Source organism: Sinohyriopsis cumingii, chromosome 1 (genome assembly GCF_028554795.1).
Source record: "Sinohyriopsis cumingii isolate HCF-2022 chromosome 1, ASM2855479v2, whole genome shotgun sequence".
Classification (NCBI taxonomy): Eukaryota; Metazoa; Mollusca; class Bivalvia; order Unionida; family Unionidae; genus Sinohyriopsis; species Sinohyriopsis cumingii.
This window is the reverse complement of record NC_142961.1, coordinates 109222703-109249393: the sequence shown is the minus strand read 5'-3', so window position 1 is coordinate 109249393 and position 26691 is coordinate 109222703. Positions and strand designations below refer to the sequence as shown.

The window sequence follows — 26691 nt, the reverse complement described above, 5'->3', positions numbered from 1 at the left end:
CACACAACGATCTGTCCAACAAGAGTCAACTTTTTTTCTTCAGTACTCAGGTTCAGTAATATGTAATGGTTTTGCTAGCTTTGATATGACCATGTTCTTAGTCAACTTGCCGTATTACATTTTTATTTTTTACGAGTGCATGAAGGAAGCGAGTGGTGAAGTTGTGAGCTTTGTGAATATTCAGAATTCTGACATTATGATTACCTTGCAAATTAAATTTCAGCTGATTCAACAAGTCTGAAGTTGCTCCTTGTAAAGTAACTCAACACTAAGTTTTAATTTCACCTTATTTCTTTTTACAAAATGCTGCCAAACTTGCCCAGAAATGAACATTCAAATTCAAATTATTTAGCTGTGTATCCCCCTAGAAGTGCCCAACTGAGCGTCAAAAATCCGCTTCGTGTCAGAACTGGGGATCAGAGTGAGAGAAAAAAAGCTTTCGTATCAATATTGGGGGGTCAAATTAAAAATTGCGGAGTTCTCTGAAGCACAAATGAGTCAGGTAAAATTTTCACAATAAAGTATTCCGATTCAAAAATTTCAGTTCTTTTTGTTTTAACACTACAGCTGGATGGGGGGGGAGGTGGGCATCACTGGAAAAGTAAATTAATTCATTCAGTCATACAGTATCATCATGCAGTTAATGCACTTATCAGACTTAATACTCTGAATTTAAAATACGCTGAAATATAGGTGCTCATTGAAGCAGAATTCAGTGTACACTGAAGCCTGCCTAGAAGACACCTACTAATTAATGCAACATCTATCAATACTTTGCTTTTATGTTTATTCATATATTATCTATATCAACTGAGACAATGGGAACAGAATTTTGTAGTCCCCTGATGAAGTCGGCTTTTATGAACACAATGCCAGAAATGACATCATCAAAATATAATGACATCCACGATTTGACCATTTTTTACCCAAGGGTTGATACCACAATGAACTCGGGAAGAGACTGGATACAAAATGGTGTGGTTGAAAACTTTTTCTATATTTTAATAATCCTCCTATGAACAGGAGGTGAAATATAATTCGCTTTGTGAACTGTATATTAATGACCTAGGCACATTTTTATGTGTGGATGTTTCCAATTCTCTCACTTTTAAAAGCGAATTGCTCAGAAAGTCAAAATACTTGTTTGAATGCAAGCTAGCTGCTCAGAGTTGGCTGATGCTAAAAAATTAGACTAAATTGGATATGAAACTATTTCAAAGTAGCATTACTGACGTAATGTGGTAAACATCTTCATCTTCAAACACCAAATACAATCGATTTAGCACCTTCTTGCAAGATTATGGATAATGTGTTATATGTAGTCTGGGGAAAAAAATGTAAATTTTCTAAACACAGTTGAAGATTTCCTCACTGACTGAACTGACCCTTTCATTTAAATTTCAGAATGAAAGCCCATTTCAACTTGTGTCACACAGAACTTTTTGGTCTTAAAGACTAATGAATGACAGCTCATCACGTTCATCCCTGTATAGGAAAAAAAAATCAAAATTAAATTTGTGTCACATGCAGGCATTCCCCAATATTAATTAAGTATTAATTATCTATTCATATAAATTCACAACTGCCATTTACTAATAAGAAGTGAATTTACTGGCTGAAAAGGCATACTCCTTGCAAGTCATTTTCTTTCGGAATGACTCGCTGTCATAAGGCTGTTTTATCCCATAGGTCATCTATGCCTTGGTCCCTTATCATTAGTACAAGAGTAAACTGACTGGACTGGACCATTCTTCTCTATTCCAAGATTAAAATGAAATCAAAAGGAAGAGATAAAAAGAATCCTTTGAAGGGACAGACACTTGACTGTCCAAAAAGAATTTGCAGTAATCCAAGACAAGACATGTTTTTTTTCAAATGGTGCCAATTGAAACCATCTCCGATATTCTCTGGCAACAAGATTTTAAAATTGGCCACGATGTCTTCTGGTGAAAACTCCATTACAGTATGAACATCGGCAAGAAAATTTTCAAGATGGCCATCATGGCAGTCAAATTTGGATGCAAGATTGGCATCATTTTGATTTAGGATGAACTATAACAAATCTTTTGGTGAAAAACACGTCATTTGAGTAGCAATAACAATATATCCAAGATGGCCACTATAGTGACCATTTTGGACATCTGATTGGCAACATTTTTATTTAAAAACCGAGCCAACATAAAAAAAACCCATGTAGATATGACTAAGAATAGCAATAAGATTTTCAAGATGACTGCCATAGCAGCCATACTGGAGGTCAGATCAGCAAAATATTCAGCTGGGACCATGTACACATCATAAGAAGTCAACATGACCATATTCCACGCATGTGTAGCAATAACAAGATCTTCAAGGTCAAAATAGTACCATTCTCAGTTAGAAATCTCATTTCAATATGACCCTCCATCTAAAAAAAGTACCATTAATACAAATTTCAAGATGGCTTCAATGGCAGCTATACCAGACGACCATCCATTGAGGAGGAGTAGCGATAACAAAATATGCAAGATGGTCACTGTGGCAGTCACACTGAATATCCAGATGGCACCATTTTCATTTACGACCAACCTTGGGACGAATGTGGGGAGCAGTAACAACAACATACTTCTGTTAATTGATAGACAATGTCCAACAGAGACTTGTCTGATCTAAAACTAGCTTAGCAAAAAGCCCATTGTACTGCAGCTTTGACAAGTATTAATGAGATGACATGGGTACATTTCAAAGTGTACCATGTGCTACCTTTAACGTCATCAGCCTTGTGACCCATCACTGCAAATGACGAATTCCTGCCATTTTCCTCCTATGCATTAAATAAAATCTTCACATTATGCACTAAAGATAATGTTGAAAAAATATCACAGAAAATGCAACATAAAAAGTCTTATGCAATTATCAAAGCATTCTGTTTTCAACTGGTGGCATTTTACCACAAAATTTAGTGTTGTGGCAGTGGTATTTTCCACGATCTAAGTGAGGAAAATCTCTTTAAAAAAGTGCACGACTTCAGGCCCAGTGCTTGTGTAAGTGTCATTTTCCTTCCAAATGAAGTTAGGCCACTGTGAGTATGGTTGAAAAGTGCGTGTTAGGACAGGTGCTTGTGGAAGTGGCATTTTCCTTCCAAATGAAGTTAGGCCACTTTGAGTATGGCTGAAAAGTGCATGTTAGGACAGATGCTTGTGGAAGTGTCATTTTCCTTCCAAATGGAGTTAGGCCACTGTGAGTATGGCTGAAAAGTGCATGATGTTAGGACAGGTGATTGCTGAAATTCAAGTTTAGGCTCATAAATATAGTTCAATATAATACAGACATTTTCTAGATTTCAACGGTTACTTGAGCAGTATACAGGAAAATATCAGCCCATGTCCTGTAATTTCAAACTTTGTTTCAACTATGAAAAAACAAAAATAATGCACATGTCAAAACCTAGTACAGAGATTAAAACAGGAGGCCAAAGTGGACCAAAAATCATTAAACTATGTAACTAATAATATTTTTAACATTTTTTGTCAATAATAAGCATTAATTTGTCTGATATTTAAAGACCTTTAACTGGTTTCCTTGTGCTTTAAACATAAATCAAGTTCTTCAAAAGCTTCCATGTTTAAAATAATAACTGTGTTAGATGCCTGAATGGCTTCATCTGAATGAACCTGAAAACCATACTTGCCTCAATTCTCTAAAATTTGCTTGCATTGTGCATAGTGGTTTTTCAGACGTCATGTAAAGTGTTTTTTTCTAGTCTTAATAACTATAGTTATATTTAATGGCAGATCAGCATCATTTTGTACAAAATTTCAAGCCCTTTATGCTACAATGCTTTCTGTAAAATGTGGTCAAATTATGTCGAGTTTATTTTTGGTGGAATCTTTCAATGTTTTTCCTCTTTTTAGTGAAGACCACAAAATTTACCTGCAAACTGATGTCATCTATATGCAATTTAAAGCCACTGAGCAGTTTGTGAGATGTAAATTATAGGTCACTCTATTTTTGACAATGGTGACCATATTTGAAGGCAAAACAACATCGTAGATGTAAATTATAGGTCACTCTATTTGTGACAATGGTGACAATATTTGACGGCAAAAGCGGCATCGTCTGCATTGAATGTATTTCAAGACAGCATGCATTCTTTACAAATGAATCAAATTCTGTTTTTAAGAATTAACCACTTTTAATAATGGCAGCCATATAGGATGGCAATGTAACATCATCTGTACAAAACTGAGACCAACATGCAAAGTTTCCCTAAAGCTGGTTCAGTGGTTTTTGAGAAGAAACTGAAAACACCATTTGCTGACAGAAGCGAGATCAACAATACTAAATGTACTATACCATACAGTCACTTGGTTTTGAAGCCACCTAAATAGAAGTCATACAACTTGCATCTCAAAATATGTGGAAAGCAATTTCTTAGTGTTAATGCATCATTTATATTCCGAAGCCTAGAAATAATGAGAACAACAATCAATATTAAAATAGTTAACATTTTGGGGTGGTTTAAATCTTTTATGAGCCAGCCATTAAATTTATGTTAGCAATGTTAATCAAGTGCGGGGAATGGCTATAAAAGTGAATATAGGTCAGTTAAATGGGTAAGCTCAACGTACAGAAGCACAACTAGTACTATATACGGCTGTAGTATACTACAATAAAGAAGCGATGATCAAGAATGAAATAAAGAATATAGTGAACACAACATATATTAGGGATGCCAATGAATTTACAACTCCTTCCCCACTACGTCTAAAGTAACAATGGGCCGTTTCCTCAGACCTACGTGGATAAGAAATAGAACAAATGCACGCGCGTTACATGCTTGTGAGCTCTTCACTTTAATGATAGACAATCAAGTCCATCTTTTAAAATGAATATGGATCTAGCTTTTGCGGCTTTAAATATCATTATTATGGATTAGGAAAGAGTCCGATGATTTAAAGGATCATAGGTCATTGTGTTTTTTAAAATTCCTGGTTGGAAACAACCACAAAATCCATGAAAATTAGTATCCAACTAAAAGTGGTGAATTTAACATTCTTAACAATACCAGTAAAAGGAAAATTATTAATGTTGCCTTTTGAGGGTTGGCGTACTACTTGTGTACGATTCATATTCAATCTCGGTGTTGACTCAAATCTGATGGTGCATAATGTACCAGCAAATCTGAGTCTACACTCTACTTCAGAAGTGTTATTTTAATCTCTGTACCAGCAAATCTGAGTCTGTACTCTACTTCAGAAGTGTTATTTTAATCTATGTAACAGCAAATCTGAGTCTGTACTCTACTTCAGAAGTGTTATTTTAATCTAATTTCCAGCAAAACTCTTCAATATCCAATCTAATCTATCGCTTGAAGATTCCATAACAATACTGCATATTTACTTCTGCATTTAAAGTGGAAACAAATACTTTCTAAACCAGGACATTGAAAAGGGAATTTTCTCAAATGATAAGACCTATGGACCAGCCTTATAAATTTGTCAAAAAATACTGAGTGGGCTTTTTCAAGAAAAAGATATCGTACAAAAATATTTGCCAATGTTTGTAAAGTTGTGCAAGCATTGGTTTATCATCACAAATACAGTTATTAAAGCACACTATTTCAAGAAAATTACAGTATTAAAAAGTGGCCAATTAGTACCCGATTAGAACCAGTAAGCATTACTGCTGAGTAAGGTGTCTTTTGAACAAATAAAATCTTTTTTATAAATCTTCACATGTACAACTGGGTGTTATTTAAGGAGATTACGGATGCCTTAGTTTCACATCCCGACTCTAAAGTTGCAATAAATGGTTCCAATTAAAAGTATTTTTACAATACTGTTAGGAGATTTTCAATATAAATTAAAAACTATTGCATTAAGTGGAATCGCTCAATTAATTTAAAATATAGACATATGAAATCTAGAATTCAGACCTAACTGAATGATTAAGTATAGCAATGAACATAGTGTGGGGACAATGTAATAACTCCTGGCAGCATTTCCCTGCCCTAAACTTCCTGCCTGTCCCTTACAATGAAACCAATTCCCAGTTATCTTTTTTTTCCCAGACAACTCTGCCTTAGTAAATCACAAAAGGTGGAGTCTGGGGTGGGGCTGAGACCATACTTCAATCAAGGAGTTCAAAGTGTTCTTCATGGACCCCAAACTTGTCCACCGCATTCTTGGCAACCCCAAATTGTACACAAATAAACAAAAGAGAACATCTAAGAAAGAAAATGAAATAACTAGAACAAAGATCTACAAAATTTCTATTACAGCAGTAGCTAGGTCACACACAGAAGGTGACCTGAAGGTCACCTTTACTCACTTGATTCTGTCCCATCATGGGAGGCCCTCCATGGGGAGATGGCTGGGAGCCTGGAGGCTATTTAAGGGAATTTGATAATGTATAATATTTACAAATGTGTTTCACCAATGAGTCATATTAAACACAAAGACTCTTTATATGAATAACAAGGGATATATATATATTTTATCACCAATGAGCCAGGTTTCACACAAGACCTTTTATTTGAACGACATGCAATGTTCGTATGTAGTATATTTTATTGTTTTCCATTTAGTTGTGAACTTCTTTGATCAAGTTGTAGTAAATTATAAGTGCATATGTTCTTTTTTCATGAAACTAGTTAACTTCCACATCTACAACTTTACCAAGTCAGCATCTTCAAGTATGATCAATGGGAGACAACTGCTAAAATGGACATCACTTTACGGCAAGAGTTATTTACCTTTGAATAGGCAACACAATCAGAGCCTTTATCTGATTTGCACAATCTAAATGTTGAAAGTGTTGCAATAATATCAGTGTTAGAATTTCATCAGGAAAGTCAAAATTAAGTCTCCCTCTTTATTTACTTCATCAGGACACATTCAAAATTATGACTTTATTTTTAAAGAACATCAAAACAGTCAAATGCACAAACTGGCATAGACAAGAATCCAAGAAGTTCGTATCAATTTGCATGTGTTATTGTCCACTGAATGCATATGAACTATTAAGGCCAAATATTTTGATAAGTTTCCTATGTCAATCAATAAACATTTTCCCCAAGTTAACTAAATACTCATGATTATGGAAAAGATTTTTAAAAGATCCTTTTCCCCAATTTTATGCACCCTTTACTTTTGTGATAAGTAAAGTAATTATTACTTTCAAAAAGACTAAAGTGCACAAAAAATGTGCAAATGAAGATGTATCTCTATTGAAATGAAGTTGCTAGGAAACATTTAACTAAGTGAATAAAAGGTTAAACTACATGGTGATTTTGGCTTCCCAAGGAATAGATACACAGTGTTTTTACAATATCTTGGAAAATTTCCAATAATTATCACATCGCCTCTCAAAATTTCATGAAGTGGGCTCAATCTCTCAATCATGCATTATTTAGCCTATCTTGGCCCCAACATTTTTTTTTTTTTACACAAGTGTAAGCATTTCTCAGAACAAACTGCTATGTCTAGGCATTCACTATGTCCTAGATTTTATTTCCATCATTTATACTTACAGGGAAAAAACCTGGGGGCATCCCTGGCCCCCCTGGCATGCCATCTTGTGGAGGCATCTGACCCAAAGGACTGGGCGCTGTAGGATTCTGCAAGAGAACAGAAACTCAACTCAGAATAAAATACAGGGTGAAACTAGATAAATGCATAAGGAATGTTGACCCTTGAATGCGGTATTGTAAGTTTCCAGCAATTTTTGTCAACTGTCCGCCAATTCTTGTTTCCTGTACAACACCTCGGTTACATTATCAGAGAAAAGATATTTTTAGTGCATGTTCATTTATATCTACAATGACACTAACAATAGCTTAAGTTTCTAGAGACAGCAAAAACTATAACAGCAATTAATATCCGTTTTAAAATAACATATTTAGTAATTAAAACATTTAAGGCTGGTGAAAGTCTGTGAAGTTATGTAGAGACTTTGAAGGCAATGAGTGTAACATATCTGCAATGTTGAAGGCACACCTTTACCAACAAAGAAGCAATTTACTGGTTGAAAATAATGACAAAAGGGAATGTATTTATGTAGTCACACAATTTGTCATGTAGTCAATGAATTATTCTTTTGAAAAAAAACTTTAATAATAAATGTTGGTAGATATAAAGTCGATGCTAAAATTAAACTACAGCAAGTTCCCTAACAGAATACTTAATACTTTTGTTCCTTCAGGTGAACTCGAATTTCCAACATGTTAATGCTTTCATGGTTTACTAGAGTACTTGAGCCTTAATGTCCAAACTGCTCTAATTAGGCCTTAATGTCCGAACTGCTCCAATTAGGCTTTAATATCCAAACTGCTCTAATTAGGCCTTAATGTCAAAACTGTTCTAATTAGGCCTTAATGTCCGAACTGCTCCAAGTAGGCTTTAATGTCCAAAATACTCAAATTAGGCCTTGATGTCCAAACTGTTCAAGCCAGCTGCCCTTTGTAAAGAGCCTTTACTCTATTGGCCTCAGCACTAAATAATCTTACATTGAGTTGGCAAACAATGAATATATAAATCTATTTCAGATTTAAACAGCACAGACACCAATCTGCTGGGGCAATAAAAAGCGCAAGTTCTGTTTAAGCTGTTTGCAGCTCAATTCTAGTTATAATACATGGAAAAATAAAGTACCATTTTTCTCCCATCATCTCCGTCCCTTCTCCAACCCACCCCTTCCAAAAATAAACCCTATACAAAAACATAACATGAAAATCGGGGTAGGTAGGTGAAGTATGTGGGTCAGCATTCTAAAAATTGTGCTGTACCTACAAACATTTCCAAAGGACCGATATTCAGGCAAGCCTGGGTTGGTTGCCTTAGTGTGTCATTTGTAAAGACACTTAACACCATTCAAAAAGGCACTCAACACCATTTCCTCTGCATGATACAACCAATAAAAGTGCTAAAAGTGACATTAAAAACCAAGTAACTAAAGGTATGGAGTTACTACTGACATCATTCTACCTGTTCTAGTCAGCTACTTGCTTCTGTCAATCATGCTACATGATTTTCAACATTTTTAAAAATAATTTTCTACACCAGAATTATTCATAAAAGTATGTTATTAGACCCACAAATTAGAAATTTTTTTTAAAATTATGGACAATTGCCAAGCTAGTTTTATGTACACTATTTCGTTAAGGAACATGTCTTATTTGATTTATAAAAAGAAATTATTTAACAGCACACCTATATATACATGTACGTGTATATATATATATATATATATATATATATATATATATATATATATATATATATATATATATATATATAGGTAATTTCAGTACTGGGGCAACTGGATTACAATGCCCTGAAAAGGGTTACAGAAAAGAAGCCAGCCATTAGGACAAGATGGTACAAAAATTCTCTGTTGATGAAAATATAATGAAGGCATAATTTCAAAGTAATATAAAGTGTATTGTGGAGTGAGAACATCTCCGATGACAGTAGTTCCAAAAAGTTGGAAAAAACACACAAGCCAAGCAAGATGGAGAGGCAGCATTTCACAGTTCCAAAGTTTCCTCAATGATGAATGGAAAAATAAAAAAAAACATACAGTTATCCCTCAACTAAGACAACACTAATTGGAAATTTTTTAAAGTGATTTTTACACAAACACCACCACCACCATTGATTTTACATGGAGTTGACTATGATTCTCTAGTCAAACCCTTTCTTTGATATTTTTTCCCTTTAACCTTAAATAATTGAGACAAGTTTTTGCAGGGTTTAAAATATATTTTTAAAAAAAAAACAATTAGATCACTTTGAAGTTGATTATCATTTATTACTGCCAGAACCTTATAAGAACTGACATGTCACGATGATTGTATTTCAGGTTATCAGCTGACAACAGCCATCAACATTTTGCCAGGTGTGAAATCAACACTAAAGTCAGGCCACAAAGATGAACAAAAACTCGTACCCTAGTGACAGTGAAGTCCAGGATGAACTAAAGTTAAAACAAGAAAGCAATCATACACCACAGAAACTGAACCACAATTCAACCAATTTTAAATTGAGGCTGAAGTATGCAAGTTTAGTTGCCATGACAGCTTTACTACATCATCATGGGACAATCCAGAAGTAGTAATGACTCATGTGTCCAAGTGGTCACTGTCACTGGATTCTATAATGTGGGTATTCATTATATCATGGAATTCATAGTAGCGAGGGTTTACTCTCCTATGATAAGAACTTTTTTAATCTGGAATTCATGAAAAAGCCTGAATTATGTAAATACTCTTGTTCCAGAATTATTTATTTATGCACATGTTGTGTGCGTGTCTGTGGAGAGAGGGAGAGAGGCAGAAGGGCATTTACAACATTTTTCTTAGCATCACGGACTCAAATGTTGATAGGCTTTGTTCAACCACTGTGACTTAGCAATACTGATTTCTCTTCACACTACTAAATCCACAAAGTACTGGCAATGTGAAACCCATTCTGTTTCAAGTTGACCAAAAGGATAGTACTTATAAATCAAAATTTTCATCACAATAGAGGAGTCTTGTCAAGAAGCTGTCCACTTTACACACGAGCAATCTTCAGCTTTAGAGGCATGTGAAAATGATAACACTATTCTTTCTTGCTGTTCATTCTATGTAATGAAATTCTTTAATATAGTGAATCCTTAAGAATTTATAAAAAAATTCTAAAAATTCTTAACTAGGTCACATAATGCCATCCTATATAACAGAATACACTCCAAATGTTAGAATTCTTCTCATCCAGTGCAGTTATTGTTGTTCAGCACGGATTCATGTACAAATCTACTTATTATAATAATCTCACAACTGTTATCATGAAATAATTCTGTATATATTGAATTCAATTCATGTGCATGCACAAGTGATGTATTCACACTTAAACATGTCTCTACTATAGGGAGTTGTTCAACGTGAGGGAGTTGTGTACCCAGATAATGTAGTTAGTGGCGACATTCCTTCGAAGAATAATACTGGTATACTCATCGTGCAAGTCCAAATGTTTTAAACCAACAAGTCTGTGGAATAGGGAGGTTAATGAGGGTGCCTATTCAGCAAGCTGTGAGACCAACTCTCGATTGTTCCTATACCATTTGTCAGGAGATGTGGAGAATATATATATATATATATATATATATATATATATATATATATATATATATATATATATATATATATATATATATATATATATATATATATATATTTATATATAATGATGGATATAGCGTTGAACTTAAAGATCAGTGTCACAATATGTGCCAATCAATCCAACAAAGCATCATACTTGTTGATGACAAATACTTTGATGACCAATACACAGTGTAATCCATACATTAATCACTTGTGCAGACTAACACCCTGATCATACTTGCCGAGAAATCTAAAACATTGCTTGTTCTATGCACTGATCGTATCTGATGACAAGATTCCATAAATTAATCATAATTATGTGTTGAAAATCCGCACTTTGATCGTATCCATTTTGGAACACATCATTTTGTTACATATCCACTGCTAAACTTTGTGTGCACGAGTCGAGTTTCAGATTCATTCAATGTTATAAATAAATATCTCATCTGCGTAACTGTGTTAAGTGTTTTCCCCAGATCCAATCACACTCAGCTTCATCCTTAGAGATCAAAAAAAGAAAGAATGAGGCCTTGATAACACAGCAGTAACAAGGTCTTGGGCCAGATTATTTAAAATAGAGCTCAAGTTCTTCCTTGAACAAAGTCTATAAACCAACCTGGTTTCAGAACCAGATTGGATCTTGTCTTGAATCTATAATCTTCTTGTCTGATTAAATGAAACTTAAAAGTAGAAATACAGAATTAAACTTTACTTAGAGAAACTTGGGCCAGACTGGACAATATCTCAATGGTACAAATTCAGCCAATCAGATGCCTCAAATGTAAACTTGAACCAAGTTTGTAAAACTACACACCTTGTCTTCCGTTGAGATGCTTCAGTATATGTTTATCAAAAGCCAGTAAAGTCCTGGATGGGTTATTATTGGGTAAGTACCGTACTTTATATAAACTGCAAAATAGTTCAGAATTAAGGTACAATGATGCTGAATATAAAGCAAAAGGCATCTCAACTGATCTTAATACAGCAAGTCTGAAGTTAATGCAAGAAAATAACAACCACAGTAACCTATTTTTATTTTAAATTTAAATGACGCACAAGGTTTCATTTATGTGACCAACAAAATGACCTCCATCAATTACAAGTTTAAATGCAAATGATTATGACACACTATCTTCGTTTAACATAAGCAGCCAAATTGTATTGCTGTTATGCTACATGTTATCAGCCTTCCTGTAAAATTATTACTGATGTTGACTTTCAAAGTTTAAAAATGCACACCACACAAAAACAAATACTTTACTTCTGTGATGATGTGATGACTTTTATAACATTTGTGCCATAAATATGAACTTGCCTTGCCAAATAAACTATTTTTCAAAATTGTAAACTGGTTCTGTAACAATAAATGAAAATATGAAAAATTGTCTCTCAGCACAAAGCAACCATTCATAAAATGTATACGTCAAAAATGTAATTAAATTTTTTAAAATCTAATACTCTATGGATAAAGACCGCTCCGGTGGCCATGTGGTTAAAGCATACACCTCAGAAGCAGAAGTTCGTGGGTTCGAACCCTGGCCAAGTCATACCAAAGATTTACAAAAATGGTACTAACAGCTGCCTCGCAGCATTAAGAGGTTAGTGTTAGGACTGGTCAGCCTGGTGTCAGGAATAATTTGACTGGGTAGGACATCATGCTACATGTCTGCAGCATGATGCCCCAGTGCTCGACATCACTATAAACTTCCACACTGCAGACATCATAGCGATACGACTGAAATTTTTTAAAATCCAAATCACACACACCATGGTCATGAAGTAACAGAAAGAAGCAAATCCAAGAAGTTTTATGAAACTTAACAAAACATGATCACAATTAAAAATAAAAATGTCAGAGGAACTTACATTGGTATGAAGTAAATCGAAAATAAGCCTGAAACAGTTATATTAAAGTCCAAAAGAAAATGAAAAGTTCCATAAAATCTTCAGAATCAGAAATGTACTGGTCCACCAAGAATAATGACATTGTTAAAATGGCGTTGTCCAGAATTCCTCTGAATAATTCACAATAGTTCCAAGATAATATTATATTCCAAAAAATAAGCACATTCTATTTCCACTGAACAGTTCAAACAAATATTTTTTCTCTCATGTAATATCTAAGTACAACATAAAACATGTCTGGAGACCTGATGTTACAACAGGAGCACAAGAAATAAGAATGACTTCAAAATAGTAATGAATCCAATTGCTCAGTTCTCTCCTTATATACACCTTCTATTATGACTATATTTCAAAACATACCCCCACATGAGAAATCATACTACTCAATAAATATATTGAAATACCTAGCCCATCCAATGGGAAGTTACTTAATTCATATAGAACTGTCCAAACCCCACCAGCCAATGAGAAATTAAACCAAAGTCATAAACACATCTTATTATTGGGATTATTATTAGTAATTGTCAACATATACATAAGTATCTATTTAAGGATCAGATGTAATTTTACACTTTTAAATTCATATAACAGACCATAGTCACAAAGGCAAAATCTTAACCAAGATAATCAATACAATTTACAGCCATGAATAAAAATTATTGTATCCAGAGTTACAATATAGATATAAATAACAGAAACGATGGAACTAAACATAAATTAAGACACAATATCTGAGTAATGTCTTCATGTGTGTGTGTGTGTGTGTGTGTGTGAGATTTGGATTTTTAACATAGCTTTTTAAAAAGAATTCAGTCATATTGCTATGATATCTGCAGTGTGGTAATTCATAGTTATGTCTAGCACTGGGGCATCATGCTGCAGACATGTAACATCTAGTCCCAGCCAGTCATATTATCTTGATACCAGGCCGACCAGTCCGAACACTGACCTCTTAAGGATGAGTGCCTAGTGAGCTGTTAGTACCATTTTTGTAAGTCTTTGGTATGACTCGGTGAAGCTTGAACCCCGCAACCTCCATCATCCAAGGAGAACGCTCTAACCATTTAGGCCACCAGAGTGGTCTCTGAGTTTATATATCATAGTCCATAAAACCCCGACATTTCACCTGCATCTATGTTTAATGTCTGATCACTTCAAAACATCTGGGCAATCATGCCCTTGTGATGATTTAAAAAATAAATTTGGTAATTACAAGATCACAACATCATTTGGGCCATCACAAGGTCACTTCACAATAATATTGGGGCCATCATGAAAATAATTGAAGTGCAACAACCCAGTTAGAGTGAATGTTATGGTATGTGTCTGAATAGGGCATGATACTCCAATTGCCTCAGTACAATATAACTTTTCTTATCTTGGTATGTGGTTAAAACAATGATTAATCAATCAAACTAATAATCTGGTGCAATAAAAGTTTCAACAACTGGACAAGTCAAGAACTATTATAATTTATGTAAGGGATTTCCAAATGATATAGAATATTCAATAAAACTGGAGTAGTGGGTAGAGATTGTAAAGTAACAATTCCTGAGGTGTGAAGTGTGAGCACACAGGTGAGAGGTTTAATTGGTTCACCTTTAAAACAATCAGTTTAAATCCACACCAAAAGCAAATTCTTCGAGTCCACCGTCTGAACCGGGCATGCAACAACAACAGCAGACCAAACAAGCCATACGATAAAATTGCACCATTATACTGACTTAATGTTGCTAGGCACTGAAATGGATGCCAGGAATAAAATATTGAATATTATTAATAAAAATTGAAATCTTGAATAAACTGATGCATAAAATTGATATCTCATCTTTGTAAGAAGCAGGTCATGATGAACTATCGTGAGCAATTATACTGACATAATAAAAACAACAAATAAGAACATCTATATATATTGAAAGGTGGGTCACAATGAAGTGCTTTTGATGCCACAACTAAGTTGTCTCTATCCCAAGATATAGAGTATGATCATAATTTCTGAAACCATCATAAAGATATTTTCATACTGAAAAGTAGGTTACACTGGTCAACAGTGAAATCATTACTGACTTGAAAAGGCCCTAATCTGTAGTATTTTGGTGTGCCGAACACGAATATAACCGTGAAAAATTTGTATTGGCTCTCGTTTTGAAGATATTCATATACCTCATTTTCTATGTTTCACTGTGTAAATTTCTCCAGTAGGACTGCAGCAACATCCGGAATAATGATGTAACATTGCATAATACCATCATGCTCACATCATCCACAGTTGATTGCATCATTTTCTGATGCAATGCAATACTAATGCCATGCGGCTGCTGAAGTAAGTTGACGTCAGCAGTGTACTATACATGTGTAGGCCTATTATACTAATGCCAGGCGGCTGCTGAAGCTGACGTAAGCAGTGTACTATATAAAGCCCAATCAGATAGGTTCAGCATTTAAAATATTTTAGACGTTGTGCGAGACAGTTCAAGCTACTGTTACATAAAACTTATTATTTTATCCATTTACGTACAATAAAGAACAGTAATGCCTCGAAAGTGTGTTAATACCGCGGACAATTTTTGCTATATTTGTGGGGAAGTGACATTTGCCAACCAGAAGAAAAGTATCAATTCTCAAGTGAAGAAGGCATATCATCTTTACTTCGGATGCAAGGTTGGTGACCAAGACAAGCCTTGGGCTCCGCATATATGCTGTGCTACATGTACAACACAGCTTTCACAGTGGTTGAATTGCAAAAGGTCATCAATGCCGTTTGCAGTCCCAATGGTGTGGAGAGAGCCAAGCAACCACCTAAATGACTGTTACTTCTGCTTGGTTCCTCCTCTTTCCGGCGGAATAACGAAGCGAAAGAAGTCGAGAATAGTCTACCCAAACATTCCGTCTGCATTGAGACCAGTTCCACATGGTGAGGGACTTCCTATTCCAGAACCTCCAGCAGAATATTCTCTTGATTCATCTGACGAAGACAAAGGTGAGTCGACCTGTTCTTCTCCTGGTCCATCAGCATGCAGTGATCCAGATTTTCACTGTGGTGCATCATCAACCCCACACAGAATAACACAGGAAGAACTAAATGACCTGATTCGTGATTTGGACTTATCAAAGAACAAGGCAGAATTGCTAGGATTAAGACTCCAACAATGGAATCTTCTAGAAGAAGATGTCACAATTACTGCATATCGAAAGCGCCACCAGCAATTGGAGCCTTTCTTCAGAAAGGAAAGTAATCTGATATTCTGTTCCGATATTGAGGGCCTCATGAATGCTTTAAAAATCACTCATGACCCACAAGAATGGAGACTATTTGTGGACTCTTCGAAACTGAGTCTCAAGGCTGTGCTTTTGCACAATGGAAACATTCTTCCATCTATTCCAGTAGCGTATGCTGTCCACATGAAAGAGACATACGATAACTTAAGGCAGCTACTGAATTCCATTGAGTATAACAAGTACAGCTGGCACCTCTGTGGTGATTTGAAGGTAGTTGCCCTTTTAATGGGACTGCAGCAAGGATATACAAAATACATGTGTTTCTTATGCGAGTGGGATAGCCGAGCAAGGGAAATGCACTACATGAGGAAGGAATGGACTCACAGGCAGAATGTAGCCATTGGAGAGAAGAATATCCAACACCCAGCTCTGGTTGAGGCTCAGAAAATCTTGCTACCACCCCTTCACATCAAACTAGGTTTGATGAAGAACTTCGTGAAAGCCATTGACCGGACTTTGCCAGCATTCCGATACCTGCATGAAAAATTCCCTCGACTCAGCGAAGCAAAGATTAAAGAGGGAGTTTTTGTGGGTCCTCAGATTCGAGAGCTTTTCAAAGATGACCGGTTCAACAACTTGCTGGAAGGTGACGCGAAACAAGCATGGAATGCTTTTCGCCTAGTTTCTACAAACTTCCTCGGAAATGTTAGGGCAGAAAACTATAAGGAACTAGTAGAAGACATGTTGATGAAGTATAAGAAACTTGGCTGCAATATGTCTCTAAAGATTCACTTCCTTCATTCCCATTTGGATTTCTTTCCTAGCAACTGTGGTATTGTTAGTGATGAACACGGCGAACGTTTTCATCAAGATATCGCAACAATGGAACAAAGATACCAGGGAAAATGGTCCACTACAATGCTGGCTGACTACTGCTGGACACTCCTCAGAGATGCTCCCGAACAGCTGTACAAGAGACAGGCGAAGAAATCTAAGATGTAGTCAATGACTTGATTTTTTATAGGTAGGCTATTACAGTTGACCTTTTACTATTGGAATGCATTTCGTTATGTAAACATTAATTTCTTGCAGATTACAAAAAAACTAGAGCCAATTTTGCAATTTGACTGTCATATTCGTGTTCAGCACATAAAAATTGATAAGAATTGACTAATTTTATTTCAGTAACATGACTTTTGTAAAAATTTGTTGTCCAGTGTTACCAAGGCATATTTTACCAATACATTCCAGCAATGCTTACAACAGTCCTGAACCAACTACACACACTGAGTCTGAAAGGTTTGTTTGAAATTAGTCTCAAGTGGGTTTTTTTTCCTTTGCTGTTATTTTTTTATACAAAAAATAATAAAGCGTTTGAAAATATTAATTGCTGATAAAGCAAACATGAATTACAGACAAAGCAAGGTGGACACTCGGCCAAACCACAAGCTCACTTAACCATATGGCCAGTGACCCCAAAAATGAGGCCTGGCAAGTTGCAAAACATTCCTCCTACCCTTCCAAACTGCAACAGCTAACTGTTGATGTGATTTTGCCATGAAGAAAGTAACAACAACATGAAAAATGGTAAGAAAGCAAAATGGCTACAAATGAAAAAGAACATCAACTCCGTAAAACCTATTGTAAATGTTTAAGAATTACCTCCCTTATGCCATATAGTTTCATGTGTATACCAATGTGATCTCAAATTGTTGTTAAACCTGTTATATTCTCTATCCTGATCCTATTCTGAAAAGTATTACGGTGACACATCAACACTTCTCTTAACAGAAACCACATTTTTTCAATGACTATTTTGAGGATGACAGTTAAACTCCATTTAAATATCTGTTCAGTCGGAGAGTAAAGGAATATGCAACTCTTTTCACCATACCCCATTTTGGAAGCTTGCATTATTATGTCTGAAACATGTATTTTACATTCTCACACACATACACAGACACACATTAGTGACCATGTGATGACACCTTGAAGATGCATATCCAAAATAATCAAGACCATTTGTAGAATGGTGTCAATGGGTGGCCCACCGTCACTGACTAAAATCCAAGACTGGAACCACAATTTAAATATGGTAATTGGTTCAGAAACTTAAGTAAACCAAGCCTACATGACCCGATTTTGTTCATTTGAGAAAAACCATGTCAATATTACTCAACATAATAATGTTATGCAATAGTTATCAGTGCACTCCTTATATAATTTCTTAATCCGCTTAGTTAGCTATGCACTTCCCATGCAAGTACATAACTTGCATAGTTAGCAAAACTATCCCAATATAATTACTTAATCTGCATTTGTCTGATGCAACTTGTAAATTTGAAGGTGACCATAACTGGTGAGCAGCATGCAAAGGTAGCCATTAATGAATAATACTTTCTAGTCTATGAATCAGGGACAAGATTTTCAATGTTCATTCTGGCAGCCTAATGGATGTCTGCTCTGCAAAATTTTCATTCAGTACCAACATATAAAAAAAAACTTTTGATAAACCCTAGGTCAATATGACCAATTCTGGAGTAGAATTAACAAGATTTTTAAGATGGCCAAACATCAGTATGATTTTCAATTCATCAAGCTGAAAGGCCTTGGTGGCCATATTTGATGTCCGATCAGCATGATTTTATGTAATACCATAGACAAGGTTTTTAAGCTGACATCTGATTAGTACAATTTTTATTTGTTATAAAATAAAACACAGAGGGTCTTCTCATCAAAACCACATGCTGATAAGACTTTCCGTTCAAATGCAGCATCAACAAAATTTTAAACATGGCTGCTGTGGTGGCCATATTGGATGTCAGATCAATATCATTTTTGTTTATGACCAACCAGATATGGTAATGAGTCTTGTAGTGTAAAGAGGGATGCTGTGGTGGCCATATTGGATGTCAAATCAACATAATTTTGTTTATGACCAACCAGATATGGTAATGAGTCTTGTAGTGTAAAGATGGATGCTGTGGTGGCCATATTGGATGTCAGATCAGCATCATTTTGTTTATGACCAACCAGATATGGTAATGAGTCTTGTAGTGTAAAGATGGATGCTGTGGTGGCCATATTGGATGTCAGATCAGCACCATTTTTGTTTATGACCAACCGGACATGGTAACGAGTTCTGTAGTACAAAGTTAATGTTAATATAACCATCTACTCGGGTGGAGTAGCCATAATATTATTTTCAAGATGGTCACTTCAATGTCCAGGTGGCATCTTCATTTAGGAAAAACCAGTTGTCCTTAAAAGTCCTCTGATTAAAACTCCATGGATGTAATTTTCCATTCAGGAGTAGCAACAACCGCACATCAAGTTGACATCAAGTTGTATCAGGTTTTTCAGGATGGCTGCCAAGTGACCATGTTCAGTGTTGCAAGCAACTTACAAAAAATATCTAATTCACCTGAAATTAGCTGCACCATGGATTTTTCCATTCCAGATCTTGTTCTCATTAAATTTTAGTGTTCATTCATTGCCTACCAACATTTATTATAATTCTCTATTTTTCTGAATCATTTCTCTTTTAGGAGTAAAATGATTAAATAATAAATTGTGTATTTGCATAAATTTAGCCCTATTTGGCTTCAATTCATCCTCAAAATGAATTAAATTTTAACCACAAAAAATGTAACTTAAATCTGGAAAGTATGCTGCCATCAGCCAAGAAAGACTATCCATTGCAACTTCACAAACTATTGACTTTCCACTGCAACTTCACAGACTACTGACTTTCCAGTGCAACTTCACATACTGGCTTTCCATTGCAACTTCACAGACTACTGACTTTCCAGTGCAACTTCACATACTGACTTTCCATTGCAACTTCACAGACTACTGACTTTCCAGTGCAACTTCACATACTGGCTTTCCATTGTAACTTTACAGACTACGGACTTTCCAGTGCAACTTCACATACTGACTTTCCACTGCAACTTCATAGACTATTGACTTTCCACTACTATATACCTGTAAGTTTTCACTGCCAATTATGTTGCTTTAAAATGGATGTTAACTGACAAGTTTGCACAGGGGCCAGGATTTGGGATACATACAACCAATAAAAGTTTCATGGGGTGAGGTAATGCTAGCAAACTAATGCTATGAGATGAATGATTGGCAACGTGGATGGAGCTAAAAGAAAAAGCAACAACAACAACAAAAAACCCACACATTATTGTATTTTTACAACATGAAAATGTTTTTCAGCCCGACACCTCTGCGTGAAACAAAGATCAGACAACTCTGTTCAAAATAAAGAGTGACAATACTGAAAGTCAATGATGCTTGTCATACTTCTCATCAAACAATCTAACACCTTGTATGACCTAAGCTGACAGATCCAAACGTATGCTAATGGACAGACAGACGATGAAAATGAAAACCTAAAAGTCAACTAACTCCTCGTTACTTTTATTATGAAAAGTATTTACATTTCAGACCAGAGGACCATCTATGAAAGAAAGATTGACAACAATGGAAATCCAGTGCTTGTCAAACTGCTCTTCAAACCAATCAATACAATATATGACCTATGCTGACTAAATAGTTTAACCCTCTCAACATCTTGTCCAAAGAGATGCAGTTGATATTACTGGCTGGTATACATCATTAGCTACCAAAGGTATTTCAAACCTGAAATATCTTACAACTGAAAATCATTCAAGTGTAAATCCTCATTGTTTTCCTCTGCATATTGACCTATATTTTGTTGACATGTTACCAACAGTCCTCAGCAAAAGAACATCACACCTTCAGATGTTAGTCAAGAAATGCTAAATCCAAATCAACAAAAGTATTGCCCTTATACACTACACACAAGGTACCTTGGAGTTGTTAACTAGAGCCCACTGTTAGAATATTGTTACAAGTCAAATTGCAAACAACAAAGATCCTGATCTGCGGTCATAATGAGCCTGCTGATCAGGGTCTATGTTGTTTACAGTTTTTTTTTTCTTCTTCTACTGATTACTCTTAAGAAACTGTACACAAATGATCTGCCAGCATTTATGTGACAGCAGATCTGGGTCTGTGCAGTTTGCCGTTGGAATTTGTTATAAGTGAGTAAATATGGTATGTGTAACTGGTAGGTATGCCACATTACAAACCAGTTAACAAGAAAACAAAAAGACTTGCAAACAGCAATATAAACAAGAGTCCCTGGAGGGGGCTGACACTCTACTACCTACAAGAATTTCTTGGAGTTTGAGACAAGACCATTTCCTCGTTTTAACTGCTCAAGACAGGTCTGATATTCTTGAGTTTCATGATTTTCAAATCAGCTGCTGTGTCACCCATAATGAATGTAATACTGGCAACATTTTTCATTTAGGACAAGCAAGACACCATTAGAACACTTTAGATGAAAATACCATGCCCATATGATAATCCATTCAGGAAAATTTTCAATTACATTGCAACAGCCATACAAGACTGGTCAGCCCTAACAAGAACTTCTCTGGACAACAGTCAATTTTTTGTTGTTTTTAAGTTAGGCTAGTTTTCGCTAAGGTGTCACAAAATATCATGTATTGCTATTGTCAAGCTGGAAAACATGATTTAAGTCCAGAAGTGTGATTTAAGACTGATGTTCCGATGGTAATCATCGCATTCAACTCAACTTTAACCTTAATTACCTCCAGTTGACCGCTCTGGTGACCTAGTGGTTAGTACGTCCGCCTCGGATGCAGGAGGTTGTGGGTTCGATCCCTGGCTGAGTCATACCAAAGACTTATAACAATGGTATTAACAGCTGCCTCGCTTGGCGTTTAGCATCAAGAGGTTAGTGTTAGGACTGGTCAGCCTGGTGTCATGATAATGTGACTGGGTGGGACATCATGCAACATATCTGTGACATGATGCTGCAGTGCTAGACATCACTATAAATTGTCACACTGCAGACATCGTAGCAATATGACTGAAAAATTGTTAAAGCTATGTTAAAAATCCAAATCACATACACACACACACACACACCTCCAGAACAGTTTCACAAACTGAAGTGCCAGACCCTATGGAGCTCATTGGCTTCTTGATACCTCTCAACCTGACGTAATCCTTAAAAAAAAAAGAAATCATGGTGCATGCAGTTATCTTTCCGATAAACATACTCAAATCAACACGATTTCACTAAATATAAAAGTTACCCTACCTGCTTTTTCCTCCCAAGAATCTGAATATTCCATTTTATTTTTCTGTACTATTAGAACTTTACTGTTCCTTTTATCGTGACTGCTCTCTTGTTCGAGACCATTACAAAAAAGAAGCAAGCAAGCATTAGCATCATCATGCAGACGTTTTACATCACAAAGAACGAGTCCGAAGTATGCTGGTAAAGTTGGTCTGGTTCCATGACCAATTCCACTGAATCTAATATGAAACCCAGATCCAAATTAAACATGAACAAGCACAATATCCGGATTTTATAAAAGTCATATTTCCATAATTTGTGTTTTTATTCTGAAAGTCCGTATTTTAAGGATAATTTCTGTAATACATAATCAAAATCGTAAGGGCTGGCAGGTCTGCCATATTCACTTAGGACCAACTAGATAAGCCTTTTGGTGAAAACAATACATCAATGTGACCATTTATTTTGGAGTAGTTGCAAAATGGTCATATTGGATGCCAGATCAATACAACTTTCATTCAGGTGAAATCCTATGCTGATGCAATGTTACATTTAGAATGAGTAGCTAACAGAATTTCAAAACGACTGCCATATTTGTCATCAGATTAGCACAAAGATATCATAATTAGCACTCTAGTAAAAATTGGATGTTGATATAACATTTCATTTTGGAGGTACAGCAATAACAAGATTTTCAAAATGGCTGCCATGGTGGCCATACTGTAAGTCAGATCTGCCGAGTTTTTGTTGAGAACAAACTAGACCATGGGATGAATGTGTGTGTAAAGTTTTTACCAATCACTTACGCTGTTGTTGTTCTAGGGTTTAATGCCATTTTTCAGCACAAGATAGGCTATACATGGCGGCTAGTATAAATGGTGGAGGAAGAACCCGGAAAAAACCTGAAAGAACCACCGACCCATGAGAAGCTACTGACAAGCTTTCTCACATACCCACAATGGCTGAATCCGAGACCTGAACCCATGCAGAGGTGAAATGGCAGTGATCTGTAACGGTGAGCAATTTAGACCACTTGGCCACTCGGGGCTCCAATCACTCAAGTACATCTGGAGAGCAGAGCTATCAAACTTGTTCCAATAAATGAATGGAAGGGGGGTACTTTAATACTGGTAGGATTTAGGGAAACAAAATAAAGGTAGGGCTTGAAAATACATTATATTTTTGTTTTGGACATTTTTTTCGTTTAAATTTTAAATAAAAAATTGTACAACATTTGGGATGGGGGAGTGCATGACAGAACTATTGGACATGTGATGATATGAACATGTAGGTTCTAAGATTTTGGGTAGTCATGTGACTGGCAATGGTTAATTAGTTCAGATTTCCTCAATGCTGTAGTTTTGTATCATCTGTAAACTAATTATGAGACAACAAATGCAAGAATTCTGGTCAGTTTATATATATATATATATATATATATATATATATATATATATATATATATATATATATATATATGCTGTGCATTGTTCATTATTTGTAAAGTACTTAGCATGCACATTTTGTAGCCATTTTACATGAGAATCAGCATGGCTTCTTTTACATCTTTTATTCACTACATTTTGAGATTTTATAAATAATACTATTTTTGCTATAAGATTTCACCAGGCACTGACACTACAGGATATATTAGCTATGAAAAAGGATGACATTGACTTGTTATAAGGAAATTGCATGTTTAAGTGTGCAAAGTAAAATGAAAATATGAATGTGTCTCATAGCTGTTGCTCTATGTCATGGCTCTCAATCATTGACAACTGCCATACATCATAGGAAACACACGATTATGAATTTTACACATGTTGAGGTTGCGTTTTATTCAGAACTGCCCAAAGTTTTGAAACAGAAGCTATTTCTCTAATCCGACTGGCATATCAGTTCTTAAGGTCTCACTGGATAGCTTCGTATTTTAACACCTCCCTAATTTTTAAGGTCGTACACCCGTGATGATATTGATTTTCGGGTGAGGGGCTGATATTACCTACTCATTATAAGCTGCAATTATCTGCATCCACCGTTGGCTGAAGGGTTCTTTTGGTGACATGTCGATTATATTTCCTGAGCAAATCATATGTTTCATAACTTGTAAATCCACCTTGAATAGCACAACCATCTGTCCTGTGGCCATTCTGAATTTCGCGCTTGATATGGCTGTTACCAATTATCAGCATGTGTGTAAAGTGTACGTGTGTTTTTTCCAGAATCATTTGCATGCAGCAAAATTAATGAACAGGTGACATCAGACCCACAATATCGTCCATCAGTATCAACACAGTTTTGAGGGGTTGATTTATCAGACTAGGTGACTGCCTGTCACACTTTGACTAGCACTAAAGATTAAATGCGTAACTTGGGCTGCAAATGAACAGCCAACTTGGTTTACATATTTATGTATTTACTGATTCTTTTAGCTCCCTTGTCAAAGGAAAATATTCAAAATAGCTCTTTGCTGTAAAAAAAAATGAATGTAAAAAAAGAGGAGGGGTGGCAGTGTTGGTTCAGTATAAAAGCCACCAGTTGTAAAGGAATTAACCTGATGGCCACAGTCAAAATCTCACATGCATGCTTTCTAAACAAATCATTAGTTTGTTTCTATTTGTATCTTCAGTGTAAAAAATTATTCTCATTTTTCTGCAATAGGTCACTGTCGGAAGAAAATTCACCAGATAAACTTTCCAGTGAGACCTTAGTGCTGAGGCGACTGGAGTTAGGTCCCTTGCCAAAGGAAATGCCACAGTGGCTCGTTACAATGAAAAATATGAGCATACATCAATGGAAAGAGTGCAGGCGGTGGGTGCTTCCAGCCTAACATTTTTACTGGTTCTCCAACCACACACTCCGCCAGCCATCTATCCATTAGATCGTTACGGGGTCGGACCCACCCACCCTCCCCCTCTATCCACTGACGGATATTCTTAATTTTCTCTGTAACAAGTCCTTGTAGCACACTCGCCATTGTTTGACCTAGTCTAATCCTGTGGTCGGATCCGATTCCGCATCCTCTGGTCTCAAGTCCAGCACACTAAGCCCAACAGGCACCACGCCTCTGCAAACAAAATTTTAACTGTTCCCCCCCCCCTTAAAAACAGAATTTTTAAAATGGTGTTCGTGAAAGAATGCAAATTATTACTGTTCTTGATAGCATGTTTGTTGATGGCAGATTTAAAAGTTTAAATTTTCTCCAGTGTGCGTGTGTGTGTGTACATGTTACAGAACCTAATGATATTGAAGGTTACGTTCATATTCAGCAAAACAGGTGACTACCATGTGGAAAGAAAAAAGATGGATCAATAAAAAGACTATAGGACTCTGAGGCATTTATTCATTTTGGAAATAATTTATAAAACCCGGGTGGTACATTGTGGTCCTCTCTTATCAAGCACTCATTTCTTTCTCCTCAGTTTGGCTCAATACACCTCCAAAGTCCTAACTACATGCTCAACTAAACTTGTCTGCACCTTTTTCCTGAACAATACAATAAACTCCGATCTACACACCGAATTCTGTCAACAATTAAGTAACACAATGGGGAAAATCTCAGAGACACAAATTGGAATTCAAATTGTATCGTGTAAAAGACATAACTTAAACAATTCTTAAATACAACACAAATAATTTCAACAAAGTCCAAATTTAACCATGATTTTTGGAATTTCTGCTTCGCTTTGACAGAAATATTGCAGAAAAAAAGGAAATGGTTATCCACAATTTCCCTCCATGAAGGCCCCACTATGCCAGTCTTAACCTAGGCTTCAGGCCCACATGTATACCGTAAACATTCGACAGTAAGTTGCTACTATCGACTATGATCCCAATATTTACTGTAAATAATTAATAACCACCGACTTTGATTATCACTAACCAAAAGCTTGTATAACCCAGATAAATTTTATTTTTCATTCCAAATATATACATTCTTTCTTTAAAATTCTTATATATTATTATTATCATCAGAATTGTTATGTTGCAGATACATCTTTATGAATCAATGCGTTGATGTTTTACAGTTCCACTGTACTGGTCTGATTGTATGCTAGTGATAAAGTTGTATACATGATGAATTTTCATCACTAATAGAAAGCGGAAAAAATGCACATTACTATCTGGAAAATATTTATTAAAGCTTTTATTTTTAAAATATTTTCAATGATGTGACTCGAAAATGTTCGATCCGATATATGCGGCATATAACTCGACAAAATGCAGTTAAAATAGCACAATTGTTTGAAGATCCACTTACGTAATTTAATTGGATTGCTTAAGTTAAGGAAAT

General features: G+C 35.7%; 1 protein-coding gene and 1 long non-coding RNA gene across 25 annotated transcripts in view; one reads left to right on the top strand and one right to left on the bottom strand.

Annotated features, from left to right (window-relative positions):
- LOC149807576 (uncharacterized) overlaps window positions 1-11575 on the top strand; it is a 62082-nt gene extending 50507 nt beyond the window's left edge. For all 8 annotated transcript variants that reach the window (XR_016422972.1, XR_016422966.1, XR_016422965.1 and 5 more), the window contains 2 exons: window positions 7516-7689; window positions 9844-11575. This is a non-coding gene — a long non-coding RNA (uncharacterized LOC149807576). The remainder of the gene's footprint in view (window positions 1-7515; window positions 7690-9843) is intronic.
- LOC149807575 (single-stranded DNA-binding protein 2-like) overlaps window positions 1-26691 on the bottom strand; it is a 202057-nt gene that overhangs the window by 116232 nt on the left and 59134 nt on the right. For 13 of the 17 annotated variants that reach the window (XM_089968132.1, XM_089968104.1, XM_089968144.1 and 10 more), the window contains 2 exons: window positions 7514-7600; window positions 6313-6369 (listed from right to left, as the gene is read on the bottom strand). In XM_089968132.1, coding sequence (XP_089824258.1) covers window positions 6313-6369; window positions 7514-7600 — 144 coding nt within the window. The remainder of the gene's footprint in view (window positions 1-6312; window positions 6370-7513; window positions 7601-26691) is intronic. The other 4 variants (XM_089968095.1, XM_089968166.1, XM_089968205.1 and 1 more) reach the window with 1 other exon arrangement.